The 19797-nt window shown below is 42.5% G+C and overlaps 1 protein-coding gene across 3 annotated transcripts in view; it reads left to right on the top strand.

Annotated features, from left to right (window-relative positions):
- The window catches only part of KCNQ5 (potassium voltage-gated channel subfamily Q member 5), a 626701-nt gene that overhangs the window by 581295 nt on the left and 25609 nt on the right, over window positions 1-19797 (top strand). For all 3 annotated transcript variants that reach the window (XM_061427192.1, XM_061427191.1, XM_061427193.1), the window contains one exon: window positions 12024-12132. In XM_061427192.1, the coding sequence (XP_061283176.1) occupies window positions 12024-12132 (109 nt within the window). The remainder of the gene's footprint in view (window positions 1-12023; window positions 12133-19797) is intronic.

The raw sequence follows: 19797 nt of genomic DNA on the forward strand, positions 1-19797 counted from the left end.
CAAGGCAAACCATTCAACATTACAGTAATCCAAGTCTATGCCCCAACCACTGATGCTGATGAAGCTAAGGTAACAGGTTCTATGAAGACCTACAAGAGCTTCTAGAACTAACACCAAAAAAAAAAATGTCCTTTTCATCATAGGAGTCTAGACTGCGAAAGTAGGAAGTCAAGCAATACCTGGAGTAACAGGCAAATTTAGCCTTGGAGTACAAAATGAAGCAGGCAAAAGCTAATAAAATTTTGTCAAGAGAACACACTGGTCATAGCAAAAACCCTTTTTCAACAACACAACAGATGACTCTACACATGAACCTCACAAAATGGTCAATAATGAAATCAGATTGATTATATTCTTTGCAGCCAAAGATGGAGAAGCTCTATACAGTCAGCAAAAACAAGACCTGGAGCTGACTACTGCTCAGATCATGAGCTACGTATTGCAAAGCTAAGCTAAGTCACTTCAGTCGTGTCCAACTCTGTGTGACCCCATAGACGGCAGCCCACCAGGCTCCCCTGTCCCTGGGATTCTCCAGGCAAGAACACTGGAGTGGGGTGCCATTTCCTTCTCCAATGCATGAAAGTGAAAAGTGAAAGCGAAGTCGCTCAGTCGTGTCCGACCCTCATCGACCCCATGGACTGCAGCCTACCAGGCTCCTCAGTCCATGGGATTTTCCAGGCAGGAGTACTGGAGTGGGGTGCCATTGCCATATTGCAAAATTCAGCCTTAAATTGAAGAAAGTAGGGGAAGCCATTAGGCTATTCAGGTATGACCTAAACAAAATTCCTTATGATTATACAGTGGAAATGATGAATGGATTCAAGAGATTAGATCTGGTAGACAGGGTACCTGAAGAAATACGGATGGAGGCTCATAACATTGTATTGGAGGCAGTGACCAAAACCATCCCAAAACATAAGAAATGCAAAGTGCTAAAGTGGCTGTCTGAGGGGGCTTTAGAAAGAGCTGAGGAAAGAAAAGAAGTGAAAGGCAGGGGAGAAAAGGAAAGATACACCCAAATGAATGCAGAGTCCAGAGAATAGCAAAGAAGATAAGAAGGCCTTCTTAATTGAACAATGCAAAGAAATAGAGGAACAAAATAGAATGGGAAAGACTAGAAATCTCAAGAAGAGAAGGGAACATTTCATACAAGGATGGGTACAATAAAAGACAGAAATGGTAAGGACCTAACAGAAGCACAAGAGATTAAGAAGGGATGCAAGAGTACACAGAAGAACTATACAAAAATGGTCTTAATGACCTGGATAACCACGATGGTGTGGCCACTCACCTAGAGCCAGACAGCCTGGAGTGTGTAGTCAAGTGGGCCTTAGGCAGCATTACTATGGACAAAGTTAGTGGAGGTGATGGAATTCCAACTGAGTTATTTTAAATCCTAAAAGATGATGCTGTTAATTGCTTCACTCATTATGTCAGCAAATTTAGAAAACTCAGCAGTGGCCACAGAACTAGAAAAGATCAGTTTTTGCCGGGGACCAGCCCCAGCTGATCCAGGGTATTCGAAGGAGAGACGGCCTAGGCGACTATTTATATGCTAATTAGAGATATAGAGAACAATAGAATGAGGATAGCTCAGTAGGAAAATTCAGTGGAGAAAAGAAGCTGAGTAGCTTGGTTTACGCGGGAGACCAATAAAACTTCAAGACAAGAAGTTTGCACCACTTACGTAGGCCGCAGGCGCCCTCTCGAATAGCGGAAGGTGTCTCACCCTAGACTCCTTCTCGAGTGGGTCTTAGAAGCCCAGGCATAATTAGTAAGCGTGGTGGGTTCCGCGCTCCAGATGGAGACTCAGCTGGAAGTTAAAGGGAAGAATGACATGGGGAGACCAAGCGCTGGTGAACAAGGCCCGTAGCTTTATTTTTAACAGGGGCTTTTATACCCTAAGTTACACATAGAGGATAATAGGGGATGCAAAGTCAGCAGTCTTTGGTTCTTATCAAAAACCAAGGTTTCTTTCCTGCAAATGTATCGTATACAAATGGTTTAGGTGATTTACATCATCTTCTGGCCAGAAGGCCTACTAACATTTTATGACTCTTAACAAGGACTTATCAACAAAGACTTACTTTCTCTAAGAGTAATTATTTCAAGGTTTGGCACCATCTTCCAAAGATAAAATTGCATTCCTATAGGGCGGATTTGTAATGGGTTTACAACAAAGAAAGAATTTATTACCTTAAGGGTCTAAAGTTACTAACACCAAGGCCACTACTTATTTTTTCTATATACCAACTATTAATTAATACACATTCAAGGATACAATTCAGGGGATGTGAAAACTTGGCAACAAGCATTGACTCATCAATGAAATCCTTTACTAGTTTATTCTGACAGTTTTTAACTCTCTGAGAGGCTCTAAGCTATTTGAATATCTTAAGCTTCCCATGCCTCTCGAGGCTGGGAGACTGTAAACAATCGTATGCATAGCTGCAGGAGTCCGGGTTGTCAGGCGAGTTAGAGAGCCATCAGAGGGGTTTGGATTTAAACACTCCTAATTGCCCAGGAACTTTATTAATTGGAGCTGTAAGTTAACTCTTTGACACAGAGAGAGAGAGATGGTGGTAGGGGACAGCCCCCAGTAAAGTCAGAGGTGAGAGCACAAAGCAATAAAGTAGGCAGACTCTGGTTTTTGGGGGGAAAATGCTCGAGAATATCCGGGGGGACTCCTGAGGCTCGATCCCGCCTTTGCGTATGCCGAGCCTCCTTCCTCATGACCTTTGTCACGAGTGGAATGCCTCACCGGCTCCCCGCAAGTTTTCATTCTAATCCCAAAGAAAGGCAATGCCAAAGAATCCTCAAACTAGAATCCAGTTGTGCTCATTTCACATGCTACCAAGGTTATGCTCAAAATCCTTCAAGCTAGGCTTCAACAGTAGGTGAACTGAGAACTTCCAGATGTACAAACTGGGTTTAGAAAAGGCAGAGGAACCAGAGATCAAATTGCCAACATTCACTGGATCATAGAGAAAACAAGAGAATTCCAGAAAAACATCTATTTCTGCTTCATTGACTCCTCGAAAGACTGTGTGGATCACAACAAACTGAGGAAAATTCTTAAAAAGATGGGAATATCAGATCATCTTACTTGTCTCCTGAGAAACCTGTATGCAGGTCAAGAGGCAACAGTTAGAACCAGACATGCAACTGACTGGTTCCAAATTGGGAAAGGAGTATGTCAAGGCTCTATATTGCCACCCTGCTTATTTAACTTATATGCAGAGTAAATCATGCCAAATGCCAGGCTAAGTGAATCACAAGCTGGAATCAGGATTGCCAGGAGAAATATCAACAACCTCAGATATGCAGATGATCCCATTCTAATGGCAGAAAGTGAAGAGAAACTAAAGAGCCTCTTGATAAGGGTGAAAAGAGCAGAGTGGAAAAGCTAGCTTAAAACTCAACATTCTAAAAACTATGATTATGGGATCTGGTCCCATCACTTCATGGCAAATAGAAGGAGAAAAGTGGAAGCAGTGACAGATTTTATTTTCGTGGGCTCCAAAATCACTGCAGATGGTGACTGCAGCCATAAATTTTAAAAAAAGATTGCTCCTTGGAAAGAAAATTATAACAAACCTAGACAGCATATTAAAAAGCAGAGACATCAGTTTGACAACAAAGATCTGTACAGTCAAATCTATGGTTTTTCCAGTAGTCATATATGGATGTGAGAGTTGGATCATAAAGAAGGCTGAGCACCAGTTAATGCCTTTGAATTGTGGTGTTGGAGAAGACTCTTGAGAGTCCCTTGGACTGCAAGGAGGTCAAACCAGTCCATCCTAAAGGAAATCAACCCTGAATATTCATTGGAAGGACTGATGCTGAAGCTGAAGCTCCAATACTTTGGCCACTTGATGTGAAAAATGGACTCATTGGAAAAGACTGTGATGCTCGGGGGGCAAAAGGAGAAGGGGGCAGCAGAGGATGAGATGGTTAGATGGCATTGCCAGTTCAATGGACATGAATTTGAGTAAACTTTGGGAAATAGTGAAGGATGGAGAAGCCTGCCATCCTGCAGTCCATGGGATAGCAAAGAGATATGGCTTAACAACTGAGCAACAACAAAATTTGGGTAGAGACACAGATAGTACCCTGATTATAGAAGACCTGATGAAATCGGGATTTTTAATAAAAGGGAAAAATAGAAGAAGAGAGATGATGAGGTAGGTTGTTTTTAAGAAGAGTCACTTGGTGCTTACAGGCTAAACTAGATTCACATTCCACTGAATACTCAAGCAAAACAGTCACAAGATAAACATTCATTTTCCTAAGTCTCCTCAACGGGTGGTTTACTCATCCTTGCTGACTTCTTGGGAGGCTGGCCATTCAGCCCAGTTCACCAGGTCAGAAAACAGGACGTGAGGCGGTTCCCCCAGGATGGCTGCTCCAGCCCCGTTTTAAAGGTCCCACCTACCTCATTTCTCACAGGGAGCTGCAGCTCCTGCATCTCTAAAATGAGCACAGTATATCCCATCAGTGTGATATCTTAAAGTATAGCTCATCTTTGTGCACCATCCCACACACAAGGACCCAACGAATGATAGGCCTAAGTCCAGTCCTAAATTTCTACATCCAGACTTTACTGAAGTCAAAAGGAAATGCTTCCCTCACAAAGCAAACATGTCCCTGAGTGTTCTGGGGGCAGCAGGTACCTGGATGAGAAGATACAGGGACGATGGATGCATGGGGTGAAGAATGGGGTCCCTGCCCTCGCTGCTCACTGTCTGCCAAGGAAAGGGGCTTGTTAACAGCAAAATAACAAGAAATATAAGAGTTTGTACCCAGAACAGGAGACAGGGTAGAGTCAGTGTTGGGAGTCAGGCTACATTTCCCGGATGTCGAAGACTCTTGAAAGGCTCATAGTTGGAAAGCTGGATCTGAGGTTTCAAACTCTGCCCTTCTGCCCTCATTCTCTTTGCTTCGGATAACTCAAATTAAATAGGAATTGCTCAACTGCAAATGGGCTTCCCAGGTGGCGCTAGTTGTAAAGAACCTGCCTGCCAATGTAGGAGACATAGGAGACTCCACTTCAATCCCTGGGTCGGGAAGATCCCCTGGAGGAGGGCATGGCAATCCATTCCAGTATTCTTGCCTGGAGAATCCCATGGACAGAGGAGCCTGGTGGGCTGCAGTCCACAGGGTCACAAAGAGTCTAAGATGACTGAAGTGGCTAAGCAAACTGCAAAATCAAATTCTACTTTTCAACATGGCACAAAAATTCTATGCATGCTGAAATGTAAATAATTTATTATAAGTATCCTGACATTCTTATCTTTCTTCTCATTTTGGGATGCTCCTTGCTTTTCTGGTGCTCTCTGTATATAGTCATCTGTCCACTGCAAATTAAGCATCCACAGATTGCTAGCCAAGAGAAAAAAAAAAAAAAGGAGAGCGGGCCATGCAGAGGGCAGCCCTTGGGAGAGCGGGCACAGGTAATAATGCTCAGACAGTACCTTGAAGAACTATGTGTCATCAGTATTGCTGCAGCACGAGATGAAACTCCACGTAATAAATGAGGCTGAATGAGGGCTTTCAAGCTATCAAAACAAAGCTCCCCCTTTCATGGCAACCAGCAATTCAACTTCTAATCTGTGCTGAGGAATTGACTTTGACGTTAAACATCAGTTGATGCAAAGGAAAAGTTCCTAGAAGGGAAGAGGCCAAAATTTAATAGGATTTGCCTGAGTGTTAGAGCTATAAACAAATGTTTCTCATTCTACTTGATTTAATTTAAAATTCAAATTTTTGAAGTTTCTGGAGTAAGCATGTATTACTGTCATAATGAGAGAAAAACAAAAGCTATTTGAAAAGGCAAAAGTCTAGAACAAAACATATATCATCTGGAGGTTTTTTTTTTTTTTTTTCTGGGGTTCTTATTGGCATCTTGAGGACCTAGCAGAACCCAGCAGAGAACAGAAGAAAGGTCCCTGCCAAGGTCATAGCAAAATGAAATTGTGCCATGGGCGTCAGGGCCCAGGTGATTATTCTAAACTCTAGCGGGATTAAAGGAGATGCCTGTGAACTAGCACATGCCTAAAGTGGAGACTCGAGGATGATATTTAAGATGTCAGGAAGTGATAGTGGGGAAGAGGTAATCAAAAGACAAGTTGCAAGGAAGGAACCCTTGGGAAATCTATCACAATTCATAACAGGTTGTAATAAATTAGTTATCACCACCGTTGATAGTGGCTATTTTAATGCTTGTTCCTTATAGAGCAGTGGAATAGAATCGTTACACGGTCCACTTAAATTTCTGAAGTGTATCATGAACTTGTAGCCCTCACATTTTTACTATGAGAAACATATTACACTAATGATTTCCAGTAAGTTCTCCAACTTGGGAAGATTTTTTTTCTTCATTCTGATTGTTCTCCTATTTTTCAAATACTCTTCAAAAACCATATATTATTTTTGTGATGGAAAAAAACTTTAAATTCCATAAAGAATTTTAAAAGTGCTGTCAGTCACCTCTAATCTCATGCCCTGACACAGCTAATTTCATTTTTACATATTCACTTATAGCTTGTTTTCTTTATATATATCACTGTACATAGTCATTATCAGCAAGAGGATTTGGGCTCATATTTCAATTTTACTAAACATTTAAGGATACTTTCATACTATCATATACTACTCATAATTATTTTTTATCATAGTTGTGTAGTACATCATCATGGTCAAATACTATAATTTATGGATTCCTATTTGGGACATTGAAATTTATATAACCATCTCTCTACAATAGGCAATAATGTAATAACCATTTTTCAGTTCAGTTCAGTTCAGTGGCTCGGTGCTGTCCAACTCTTTGTGACCCCATGGACTGCAGCCCGCCAGGCCTCCCTGTCCATCACCAACTCCCGGAGTTTACCCAAACTCATGTCCATTGAGTCGGTGATGCCATCCAGCCATCTCATCCTCTGTCGTTATTACATTATCTTTATTTTTTATAATTGTATTTATTTCTGGCTGCCCTGGTTCTTCATCACTACGTGGGCTTCTCTCTGGTTGTGGTGAGTGGGGACTGTCTCACTGCAGTAGCTCCTCTTGTTGTGAAGCACAGGCTTCAGTAGCTGTAGCTCGTGGGCTCAGTCGTTGCGGCTCCCAGGCTCTAGAGCACCGGCTCAGTAATTCTGGCACCGGGGCTAAGTTGCTCTGACGCATGCGGGATCTTCCCGGATCAGGGATCAAACCCTTGTCTCCTGAATTGAATTGGCAGGTGGATTCTTTACCACGGAGCCACCAGGGAAGCCCTATCTTTATTTTCTTTTTGAAATTATTTTCCAAAGATCATTTCTCTGATAATAAATTGTAATAAATTATGATTGCTGATTTTAACTTTTTTAAACTCTTGTTGCCGTGAAATTTTGTTCTGACTTACATTGTCACTAACAACATCAAAGTGTACCAGTGTGACCTCAGTTTTTTTAGTGTTAGTTGTTCTTTTACTATTCGATAGATATAAGTCCATACCTTCAAATACTTTTGTTTTTTTTTTATTTCTAATTAGGTTGAAAAGTTTTCTGTCATTTTTTTCTACTGGTGGTCTTTTTTGACTGACTTATTTGTATGTTTATATTTTGGATTGTGATCCGTTCAAATAGGTTTCCTTATACATTGTAAATATTAAGCTTCTTTATAGCTTCCAACTTTTTCCTGATCAGCACTTTCCTTTGCTTTATAATTGACCATTTCAGGTAGTAACACTTTCTGCATTCATGACCAAGGCTGTCCGCTGCCTCCTTTATAATTTCTCCTAATGACCATACATCAAGCCCTTATCACTTCCTGCACTGATTAAACAAATATTTTCTGTTAGGTTTTGACAGTTTGGCCTTATTTTGATCTCTGGACATAATGTAGCTCCTTGTGTGTGAAACTGTAATGACTTCCATGATAGAGAACAGGGTCATGGCCTGAAGAGCAGGTCTCAAGGCTGAATGGTGGAAAACAGTGGCTAGAATTCGGAACTCAGAGACCCTCGGGCTGGACAAAAAGACGGTGAAACTTGTTCCCAAGTCACCAGTTTGTAAGGGGTTTCTTTTTCTGGTTTTCGTGATGTGATCATTTCCTGTTGTCTTGGGAAGCACCCATATTGTCTCAATTGTGCGAAATACACTAGTAGTGCAAGGGGAGACACGGGGGTGAGTCTGAGTCCAGTGGTGAGTAGTCACATGCCTAGGCTCCAGCTGGGGGTCACGGAGGGCACCATTCTCCACATCCAGTCACACAGATTCCTCGGCGAGCTTTCATAAACTCTCTGAGGCCTAGGTTCCAGCCTGTCCTGGTATTGATATTTTTTTTAAACAATCTCCAGGTGAGTCTAAGGTGCAGCCAAGGTTGAAAACCATTGTAATCGTTTCATCAGGCAATGTAAAAGAAATCTAATCCATAAAGCAGAAGACCAAGAGAAAGAACTAGAAATTCCTGGTTCTTTTTTTTTTTTTTTTTTTTCATAAACACCTGTCTCTTGATGGCAATATTTATGGTGGGACCAGGAAAAAATGGTCTTTGGATGTAGCAGAAGTTTCCAGAATGCTTTCTTTATGCCCCTCTCTCTTTAGTCTATAAGGTCCAAAAGGTTCTGTCCCAAAACTAAGGAATACAGTTTCCAAAATATGGGGGAACAGAGTATTTCAAAGTAGATCTTGAACCTGCTAATTAATAGGAGACGGAGCAGGTGGGAGAGACAGAAGGTTATGTTTCCAGCTTCTTCTCCTCCCAGCACAGATGGGACATGCAGGGGGCAGGCCTTCAAGATATGCGAGGCTCAGCCACCGGTAGCGGGGTGTGGGGGGCACCTCACCCTGCTGGCACATGGCCCTTAAGGACGGGGGTTTTCAGGTCTGCTCATGTGAGCTCCTGTTCCCGTGACCACATTCCCCAAATGTCAGGGCAGGGGAACAGCGATGTCATCGAATGGCTCCGAACCAGTCGTGGCTGGAAGCTCAGTGCCCCACATCCGGGGCCTCAGAGGTCAGGCAGGGTTTTAATCCTCTAGGAATCATGACAAAGACATTTAATGTGTTATAAACCTCACTCGAAAGAATACGGACATCTCAAGACACTTATGAATCAGAATGATGGCATTCCCCCCAATTTTGTGGCTTTGAAATAAGGGGGAAATTTTTCTAACTCAGCCCTTGCTTCAACACATGCCAGTAAGGATTATTTCCTATTAGTTTGCTCTGACCAAACTTGCAAAAAGAAAAACTTTTTTTTTTTTAATCGAGAGCTTAATTTATGCCTTGAATAATCAAGTGGTAAGTGGTGTTATGAAATTCCCTAATGAGATGCCTTGGATACAGTGACGCCCACCCTCTGCCCAGCCTGTTTCTAATCAAGACAGAGAGACACAGAAGGTCTCACTGGGGCAGGATGGGGGTGGAGAAGGCTGTGTCATCATTGTCAGAGATACTCCCAGTTCCGCTTGCATTCAGCGCGAACCTTATAGTCTCACTCTCTTTACATCTGTGCTTATTGTGACAGCACCTACCTGCTTTAAAAGTTTTCCATTAACCTCATAATAATGAAAGGACCCTGACTTTTATGTTATTTGACTCTCTGGGGGCTTCCCTGGTGGCTCAGTTGCTAAAAAATCTGCCTGCAATGCCAAAGACTTGTAAAGATCTTTATTCCAAATAAGGTCATATTCTAATGTTCTGAGTGGACATGAATTTGGGAGCAAGACATTCCACCCACTACCCCCAATTAAGAGCAGGTTGGGATCAAACTGAAAGAAGAAATGTGGAAAGTTCCTGGAAGGATGTTGTTTAATCTCAGGCATGAAGTTTATGTGCTAAGAGGGCTGTGGTTAATAGGTTAATGTGGGTTAATAGGTCAACCAAGCAAACTGGGCCTGCTGCCCTCGAGGTGTCAGTGAGTCAGGACCAGCCATCAACACAGAGTCAATGGGCGCCTTCTCATTAGAAGGGTGGCCCTCTTCCCCGGAGAGACGCTGAGGGTCCCCCAGCCAGTGGGACAGGCTGTGCCCCCAAGCTCTCCTGAACTTCAGGCTGCCTCCGCTGCCCCCTGTGTGTGTCCTGACACTGCTGATGCAATGCAGAGGGCAAGAATTGGACCATAAAGAAGGCTGAGCACCAAAGAATTGACGCTTTCAAACTGTGGTGCTGGAGAAGACTCCTGAGAGTCCCTTGGACTGCAAGGAGGTCAAACCAGTCCATCCTAAAGGAAATCAACCCTGAATATTCATTGGAAGGACTGATGCTGAAGCTGAAGCTCCAATACTTTGGCCACAAGATTGGAAGAACTGACTCATTGGAAAAGATCCTGATGCTGGGGAAAATTGAAGGCAGGAGGAGAAGGGGATGACAGAGGATGAGATGGTTGGATGGCATCACTGACTGGATGGACATGAGTTTGATCTAACTTCAGGAGTTAGTGATAGACAGGGAAGCCTGGTGTGCTGCAGTCCACAGGGTCAACGAAGAGTCAGACACGACTTAAAGACTGAACAACAACAGCTCCACTGACCACTGCTGAGGCCTCGAATGAGGTGCTTACCTTCTTGGAGCCTTGATTTCAGTATCTAAAAATCAGGCTTGTCATCACCAACTTGTCCAGTTGCTATAAATAAGAAAACTAACACGTGCAGAAGTTTTGTCTAAGTGTCTGGCATACGTTTCAGCAAGTGCTTGTTATTATGATCATTATTGTGAGGTCATGGTTCTGGAGAACCCCCTTAGGATGAAGCTTGGGGACCAGAAGGCCAGAGGGACCATGAACAAGCTGTGAAGACTCATCTGCATCTTTTCCCCCTACTCCGCTCCTGGCATACAATAAACCAAGTAAACACACAGTGAATCATTGAACTGAGTGATGCACCAGCTGAGTTCCAGATGTGAGCCCTGCTCCAATAAATGGGCTGCTTATAGTCATTCAGGACTTACAGCCTGACAAGGACAGCCCATTTCAAAGTCTCCTTCTTCTATGATGTAGCAGATGATCACTGAGCAGAGCAGGTGACAGAAAGCAGTTTTAGTCCCTTGGTGGTGGTGTTCAGTCACTAAATCATGTCTGGCTCTTTGAGACCCCATGGACTACAGCATGCCATGCTTCCCTGTCCTTCCTACCTCCTGGAGTTTGCTCCAACTTATGTCCATTGAGTCAGTGATGCCATCCAACTATCTCATCCTCTGTCATCCCCTTCTCCTCCTGCCTTCAGTCTTTCCTAGCATCAAGGTCTTTTCAAATGAGTCAGCTCTTCGCATCAGGTGGCCAAAGTATTGGAGCTTCAACATCAGCATCAGTCCTTCCAGTGAATGTTCAGGGTTGATTTCCTTTTGGATTGACCCGTTTGATCTTGCTGTCCAAGGGACTATTCTTTATTCATTTCATAAGCCCTGACTAATTGGTGTTTATTGTAACCCTGCTTCCTTTTCCAAACTTTGTAATTAAACCAAAAGTTGTTTTGCCCAGTTTCTGAGGCATGGACTTTCTTATCCCGTCTGAGAACCTGCTCTCAGTTTCAGCCCTGCTGTCATCAGCCAGCTCTGCCCATGTCGAGTAACTGACAGGGAGACAGTGTTCTTGGAGCCAGACGCTCAGCACCCTCGTTCAGGGTGTGGGGCTCCTGGGGTCACGATGTGGGCTTCAACCTCTGTCTAGTTGCCAGTTCATTAAATGTCCAAAACCTGCCTTCCTAACTCCAAACAGCTGCTTTCTAAACTCTGGCTATTAGCTTCAAAAGAACTGAGCAAAAGAGCAGTGTGGATAAGCACAAATCCATCACCACTGCTGGGAAGAAAGGATGTCAACAGCCCCATGTCCCCTGGCAGACAGTTCAGAAGGGTAGTCATGTCAAGTTACGTGAAATGGGTGATCTTGCAGGAAAAGGAGAAAGGATAATAGCAATTGGCAGCCTCACACGTGTGGATTTATAAGCCGAGTCTGTGAGGCCCCCATCCCTATGGAAGACCAGTTGGGGAACGAGTTTTAAATCACCGCTGTGCTGTCATCTAACTCGCCCTTTTCTCCTACAGCTGACACAGCCCTTGGCACCGATGACGTGTACGATGACAAAGGATGCCAGTGCGACGTGTCCGTGGAGGACCTCACCCCACCGCTGAAAACCGTCATTCGGGCAATCAGGTCGGTGAGAACGTTTCACAAACTGATTCTGAGACCTCCCGCTCATTGTTTCAGTCACCGTGTTGCTAAGTTCTCTTTCCTGCAGGTCAAAGTGAAAGTCACTCAGTCGTGTCCGACTGTTTGCAACCCCATGGACTATACAGTCCATGGAATTCTCCAGGCCAGAATACTGGAATGGGTAGCCTTTCCCTTCTCTAGGGAATCTTCCCCATCCAGGGATGAAACCCAGGTCTCCCGCATTGCAGGTAGATTCTTTACCAGCTGAGCCACCAGGGAATCTCCCATAATAATTCCTTTCTTTCTTCCTATTCATCCACATGCCTATTAAATTGTGAGATATTTTTTCTTAATACAGAACTTGACTGTATTCAGCATGAGATGTGTTATAAGTGGTGATTCATGTTGATGTATGGCAAAACCAATACAATATTGTAAAATAATTAGCCTCCAATTAAATAAATTTTTAAAAAAACACACAATGGAAACAACAAAAAAGAGAAAAACTAGACCAGGTTCCAAACAGATCACATGAGAATTGGCTTATCGTGTGAATTTCTTGCTTTGGTGTGTAGATACAGCTGAATTTTTTAAATTATTTTTCTGATTGATGATTAAATCCCTATTCTGTACTTTGTGTCAAAGAAGAGTCCCTCTTTGTTATTTCAAAGCAGGTTGAGTTCTGAACATGGAGAGCCTGAGTGCTTTGCAGGGAGCTGCAACTGTCCTGCCAAAATTTATTTGTAAAGTCTGACCATGGTACACGTTCTCTCCTGATGGTGGAAAATTGAGAGTGTGTCCAAAGCAACTTTTATCTCCAGAATCCACTTCCACAAACGATCCAGGATCCACACTAAATGAGCTGCTGCTGTTCTGCCCGCCCAGTTCAGTCCTTTTGGGAGAATGTGTATCTGTAGAGGATGCCGAGTGGCTGTCTGCAAAAACGAATGCCTCTGCTCTCTTTGGCTTCTCCTGCCTCTTACCAGGAAGCCTGGGGAGGGCTAAAACTATCCAGCCCAGTGTAGCTACCTAGGTACTTGGTCTGAGCTCAGATGTCAGAGTGATTGATTTTGCATTGCTGGTTCGAGCATCTTGTTAGTCATTGCTGTACTCTGTGGTCAAGGTTGTCTTGGAGAGTAAAGGTGAGTTATAAAGATTTGGGTATTAATAAATGTTTGCAGGGACAAAAAAACTATGATATGATGAAAATGTTTGTCCAGAAGGTGCTTAAATTTTACCTGTAGCTACAGCCCACACAGAAGTGAAGCTAAGCCTGGTCACTTCCCTCCAGGACCTGCGAGCAACACCCCAGTGGTAGGGCACCTGCGTGTCCTGGGCCTCTCGTTTCTTCGTGACTGTTACTGACATTCCTTGTCTTTCTCAAAGTCTCCCAGTTTGGGCAGTCATGTGCTCACACTGCCCCCTGGGGATCTCAGAAGCCTTGGGTAATATTTAATCCGAGAAAACCCAAGGATATATAATAAATGCTATCTGCAGCCTCCATTAAATGGATGGAAAGGATCTTTTGTGCACTGCCCAACATTGTAGCCACCAGTCACACGAGGTAATTCAAATTTGAATTAATTACAATGGAATAAGGAGCTTCCCAGGTGGCACCAGTGGAAAAGAAACTGAGACACAAGAGACACGGGTTCAAGCCCTGGGTTGGGAAGACCCCATGAAGTAGGAAATGGCAGCCCCCTCCAGTATTCTTGCGTGGAAAATTCCAAACACAGAGGAGCCTGGCGGGCTACAGTCCATAGGGCTGCAAAAGGAGTCGGACGTGACTAAGCCCATGACATGACACAACAATGGAATAAAATGCAAAACTGAGTTCATCAGTGGTGTGGCCAACACGTAAAGCACTCAGGGTCCATGCGCTGCCACGCTCCCACTCTGGGCAGAGACACAGTGCATTCCTATCACTGCGGGAAGTTCTCCAGGACTAGCTGGCCTACAAGTGACCTTGAAATTCTTTCCATCCATCGTGACAGGCGTCAGAGACCCTTGCCTTTATTTGCAACAAATACAGTAAAATCTTATCTCCGGGGAGCAGATTAAGTTTCCTAAAAGTCATACTTAACCCAATTTGTGTCATTTCCCTAGACCTTCTGAAGCTTTTGGCTTTTGCCTTACAATTTACACAAAGAATCTTGAGCTGTGAGGGAAAAAAAAAATGAAATGGGTTTATTCTGCCAACTCAGCATCTTAGCAGCAGCTTGCAATTTATTTTGTTCTACCTTGCTCTTACAACCTGACTGATTTTTGAAAAGTTCTTTGCAGAATTTCCTTGCTTTTCAGAATTCATTCTTGGTTCTTATTTTTAACAGGACTTTATTATTTACACATCTCTCCTTTTTGTGAATTTCGGAAGCTGTCTGCCTGCTACTTCGTAACTCTTGATGTGGTGTTTTTCTTCCCTGTTTCCCTATTCTGCTTAGTGGGTTGTTTTTTTTTAATAACTTCTGAGTTCCATTTAAAATTCTTTGCTTCTATAGAAACATAATAGCTACACTCAGTAGTTAATAACTTAATTGGAAATCTTTGACTTATGATAGAACTTTTAATATCTAAGAATTAAAGGACTACCCAATGCAATCAGCAATTCTGAAAAGGAGTCTGCAAGTAAAAGTCCGTAAATCATATGCAAAAGTGTCCTTTTCCTGAGCTTAATTATATAACAAACTGAACATCAATTGACTGGAATGTTTTTGCTAGGACACGCCCACCGCCCACAGCTCACCTGAAATAGGATTTTATATGCATGTTACTGACTGCAAGTGTGAACCATCTATTATTCATCTCAGAAATGGCGACTCTGTTTTTGGCATTTTCCTTGTTTTCTTTTGGTTGTTTGATTATTTAACATAACAATTTGAACATGCCTTTTGTTTTCCAGTAGCTCTAATAATAATAGTTTTCCTAAGAGACAAATTAAAATTAAAATGTGTAACAAAAAAATATGTATTCCACTGCAAGGATGACAGCATATAAAATAGTATGATTACATTCACAAAGAGTGAAAGTAGGAATTCTTATTTTCAGTTTTTAGTATTTATTAAGCCTCTGACATTTTCTAGTTATTTTTGAAAATAAACATTCTCAGTCAATAAGATGATTAAGGTCACTCTCCAAATTCATCTGGATTCCATTCCTGGTGAATATGAGATTCTTGATGTCTCATCACAGCAAGAACTCAGTGAGAGACAAAGTGATAGGTAAGAAAGTGAAAGAAAAGTGAAGTCGCTCAGTCGTGTCTGACTCTTTTCGACCCATGGACTGTAGCCTACCAGACTGCTCTGTCCATGGGATTTTCCAGGCGAGAGTACTGGAGTGGGTTGCCATTTCCTTCTCCAGGGGATCTTCCCAACCCAGGGGTTGAACCCGGGTCTTCTGCATTGCAAGCAGACGCTTTACCATATGAGCCACCAGGGAAGTCTAGGTAAGAAAGGTAAGAAATTGATTTATTTAGAGAGAAACATAGTGCACGAATAGAGGGTAGGCCATCTCAAAAGGCGGGAGGCCCTGAAATATGGGATGGTCAGCTTTTATGAGCTGAGTAATTTCATAGGCTCATGAGCAGGAGCCTATGGGCTGTTTATTCCAACTATTTTGGGGAAGGGGCAGAGATTTCCAGGAATTGGGCCACCACCCACTTTTTTCTCTTTGATGATCAACCTCAGAACTCTCGTGGTGCCTGGGGGGTGTGTCACTTAGGTAATATATTACAATAAGCATATAGTGAGGCTCTAAGTCCTCTAAAAGTCGAATCTTCCACCATCTTGGACCCAGTTGGTTCTAACCAGTTTTAGTCAAGCCCTATGGCTATAGCTTCCCTGATGGCTCATATGGTAAAGAATCTGCCTGCCATGCAGGAGACCCAGGTTCTATCCCTGGGAAGGGAAGATCCCCTGGAGAAGGAAATGACGACCCACTCCAGTACTCTTGCCCGGAGAATCACATGAACAGAGGAGCTTGGTGGGCTATAGTCCATGGGATTGCAAAGAGTCGGACACGACTAAGAGACTAACACTTTAGAAAGAATGGCCATGTTATTATTTTAAAGGTTGTGATCTGCCTCTTTTCTCCTGTTTCAATTCCATTACCTAAATGCACTTGAAGACTTTCTTTTTTTAATGAATGACATCATTTTTTATAGTAGTGAACAGCAGCTATTCTTAGACATTTCCAAGCTATGCCTTAAAAGACAGAAAAATACTTTGTTTAGTTCCTCCAGGCTTGCCACAGATTTTTTTCAAAATATTTTTAGTTGGAGTGCATGAGGTTGTTGGAAATGTGTTTTCAAACTCATCTCTGGGAGAGAAGACTGAACTTATTTTTAACAAAAATTCTGTATCTTGTTAATGATTTAATTCAAACACTGTTAAGTTTCTTTGCATTCAGTCATATAAATTAATTTCCAAATATAAAAATGAAATTAGCAGGGAAGTAAACAGAATCCCAGGGATGGGGGAGCCTGGCAGGCTGCCCTCTATGGGGTCACACAGAGTCAGATACGACTAAAGCAACTTAGCATCAGCAGCAGCAAACAGATAACAAGAAAACTGATAAACTCCTGAAAATACTACACACTCTCTTCTCATTGTACAGTTGACCCTTGATCAATGCAGAGTTAGGGGTGCCAACTCCCTATGTAGTTGAAAATCTGCATATAACTTACATGACTTCCCACAAACTTAACTACCAATAGCCTGCTCTTCACCAGAAGGCTTCCCTATCTGTAACATAAACAGTCAATTAACACACAGTTTATACATGTAACATATACAGTATTTTTACCAAAAATCAAGCTAGAGAAAAGAAAATGTTATTAAGAAAATCACAAAGAAGAGAGAATACATTTACAGTATTGAGCTATATGTTTACAGATGAATCATTTCCCTGTACCTACAATATTGTCTCATATAAAACACTGGAGATGTTATATGTAGTACTAACACTGGGCATCCAAAAGGAAAAGATACTGTGAAAAAATAATTCATATTTATTTATGTTTATTTACAGGTAAAGCAATACATGCATTGATGATGAAGAAGCAGCAATATGATTGCTTCATGGTAGCTTACCTTATACACTAATGAATCCCTCATTATTAAAATTTTTATGGCACACAGCACAGTCAGGTTCATAATACAGTATTGAACTCTATGAGATTTAAAAAAAGAAAAAAACTTCCCTGTAATTGTAAGCTGATATGCAGTTTCTCCAATTATGAGAGAGAGACCTACTGTACAGTATTGAAATTCTTTGAAAGTGAAGTTATAAAACAATAAGAAAGCTAACACACTATTAATTTTATATTAAATATCACTCATGTCTAGGTAAAGATAGATTGTGCTGTGCTTAGTCACTCAGTCATGTCTGACTCTTTGTGACGCCATGGACTGTAGCCCACTAGGTTCCTCTGTCCGTGGGAATTCTCCAGGCAAGAATCCTGGTATGGGTTGTCATGCCCTCCTCCAGGGGATCTTCCTACCCAGGGATCAAGCCCGGGTTGCACTGCAGGCAGATTCTTTACTGTCTGAGCCACCAGGGAAGCCCAAGAATACTAGAGTAGATAACTTCTTCCTTCTCCAGGGGATCTTCCCAACCCAGGGATCGAGCCCGGGTCTCCTGCATTGCAGGCAGATTCTTTGCAAGCTGAGCTACCAGGGAAGCCCCAAAGATAGATTAATATTTACATATGTTTTATGCATTCATGACATACCTAACTTTTTCTTAATTTTTTTCAGTATCTTTAGCTATGTCATCTGAGTTTTTTCAAATTGTCACAAATCTCAAAAAAAATTTCCAATATATTTATTGGAAAAAAAATCCACGTATCAAGGAACCCAAGCAGTTCAAACCCGTGTTGGTTAAGGATCCCCTGTATTATGGTATATCCATGTGCTAGGGCTGCCAAGACAGAACACCACCGTCCTGGGGGCGTAACCACCAGAGGTTTATTCTCTCACAGATCTAGAGACTTAAAGTCCAAGATCAAAGCCCCCTTGGGGCTGGTTTCTTCTGAGGCCTCTCTCCTTGGCCTCAGAGGGCCACCTCCTCATCATATCCTCATGCAGTCTTTCCTCTGTATGTGTCTGCATCCAAATCTCCCTTTATAAAGACAGCAGTTAGTGTGGGTTCAGGTCTCTGCTAAGATCTCATGTTAACTTATCCACCTCTTTAAAGACCCTGTCTCCAAACACAGCCACATTCTGAGGCCCTGGGCTTTGACATAGAATCTGGGGGGAGAGGGGGGCAGACACAATTCAGCCCATGACACGGGGTGAGACATCAGTTTTCCTATCACTGTTCACAAAGTATTTTCTCAAGCACAATATCAAAATTTTCAGATTAAAAATAAGCCCATTAATTACCTGGATATTCCTTGCAACATCAGACATCTGGGAATATCTGAGCACATTCCCTGGCTCACCTTGCACGCTTGCACTGATTTTGTACAAACACTGCATAAGTGTGAGTCAGGCCAGTTTTGCCCCCAAATCAAGATATGCTCATCAGACAGTGAAGAATCTGCCTGCAGCGTGGGAAACCGAGGTTCGATCCCTGGGTTGGGAAGGTCCCCTAGAGAAGGGAATAATGGCAATCCACTCCAGTATTCTTGCCTGGAGAATTCTGTGGACAAGAAGAGCCTGGCGGGCTACAGTCCACGGTGTCACAGACAGCCGGACACAACTGAGTGACTAAACTTTCACTTTCATGTATTCGAAATAATAGATGTTAAATGTCATAGTAAAACTCTACATTTATAAAAAGCTCTTGGAAAATCATTTTTAAAAATACAAAAGAGATGGTTGTAGCTGCATTCCTACTGCATAGGCTGGATAAATTCTCAGATGTACTCAGCAAGACAGCACAGGAGCCCCGTGTACAGGCCCGGGTGGCTGGGCAACAGCTTGGTCTGTTAGAACCTTGAGGGGAAACTCTTGCCTGCTCCTCATGGTATTTTTTCATAGAATCACCACATCTAGGATCAAGGCCGCTCCTAATGAGATCCTCTCATCCTCCTAATGAGAACCTCTGTGGTTCTTGTTTACATAACCATGTTTTCTGTCCGTCGTCAAGAAATGAATCAGAATTACAGTGCAACCTGTTCTTGTGAGGAGAACCCAAACAAGGTGAAGGAGATTACTCAGTGTGCGGAGGAAAGAGGGCCCAGAAGCTGGGGATGGGTCACGACCTTAACAGCTCCACGCTCACTCTGTCTCCCGCAGACGCGACCTCTCATTTCCTGGATGGAACCAGCCTTCCAGATAATTAGATGATAAACGAGGTCTGGGGTAAAAACTCAACAATTCTTTTTTATAATGTGCATTTTTTACTGAAGCATAGTTGATTTGCATGTTGTATTAATTTCTGCTGTATAGCACAGTGACTCACCCATATAGATACACTTTTTTCCACATTCTTTTCCATTATGGTTTATCACGGGATATTGAATATAGTTCCCTGCGCTGTACTGTAGGACCTTAATGTTTATTCATCCTGTATATAATAGTGACAGCCTTTGTTTTCCTGGGCTGCAAAATCACTGCAGACGGTGACTACAGCCATGAAATTAAAAGACACTTGCTCTTTGAAAGAAAAGCTATGACCAACGTAGACAGCATATTAAAAAGCAGAGACATCACTTTGCCAACAAAG

Source organism: Bos javanicus, chromosome 9 (genome assembly GCF_032452875.1).
Source record: "Bos javanicus breed banteng chromosome 9, ARS-OSU_banteng_1.0, whole genome shotgun sequence".
Taxonomy (NCBI): Eukaryota; Metazoa; Chordata; class Mammalia; order Artiodactyla; family Bovidae; genus Bos; species Bos javanicus.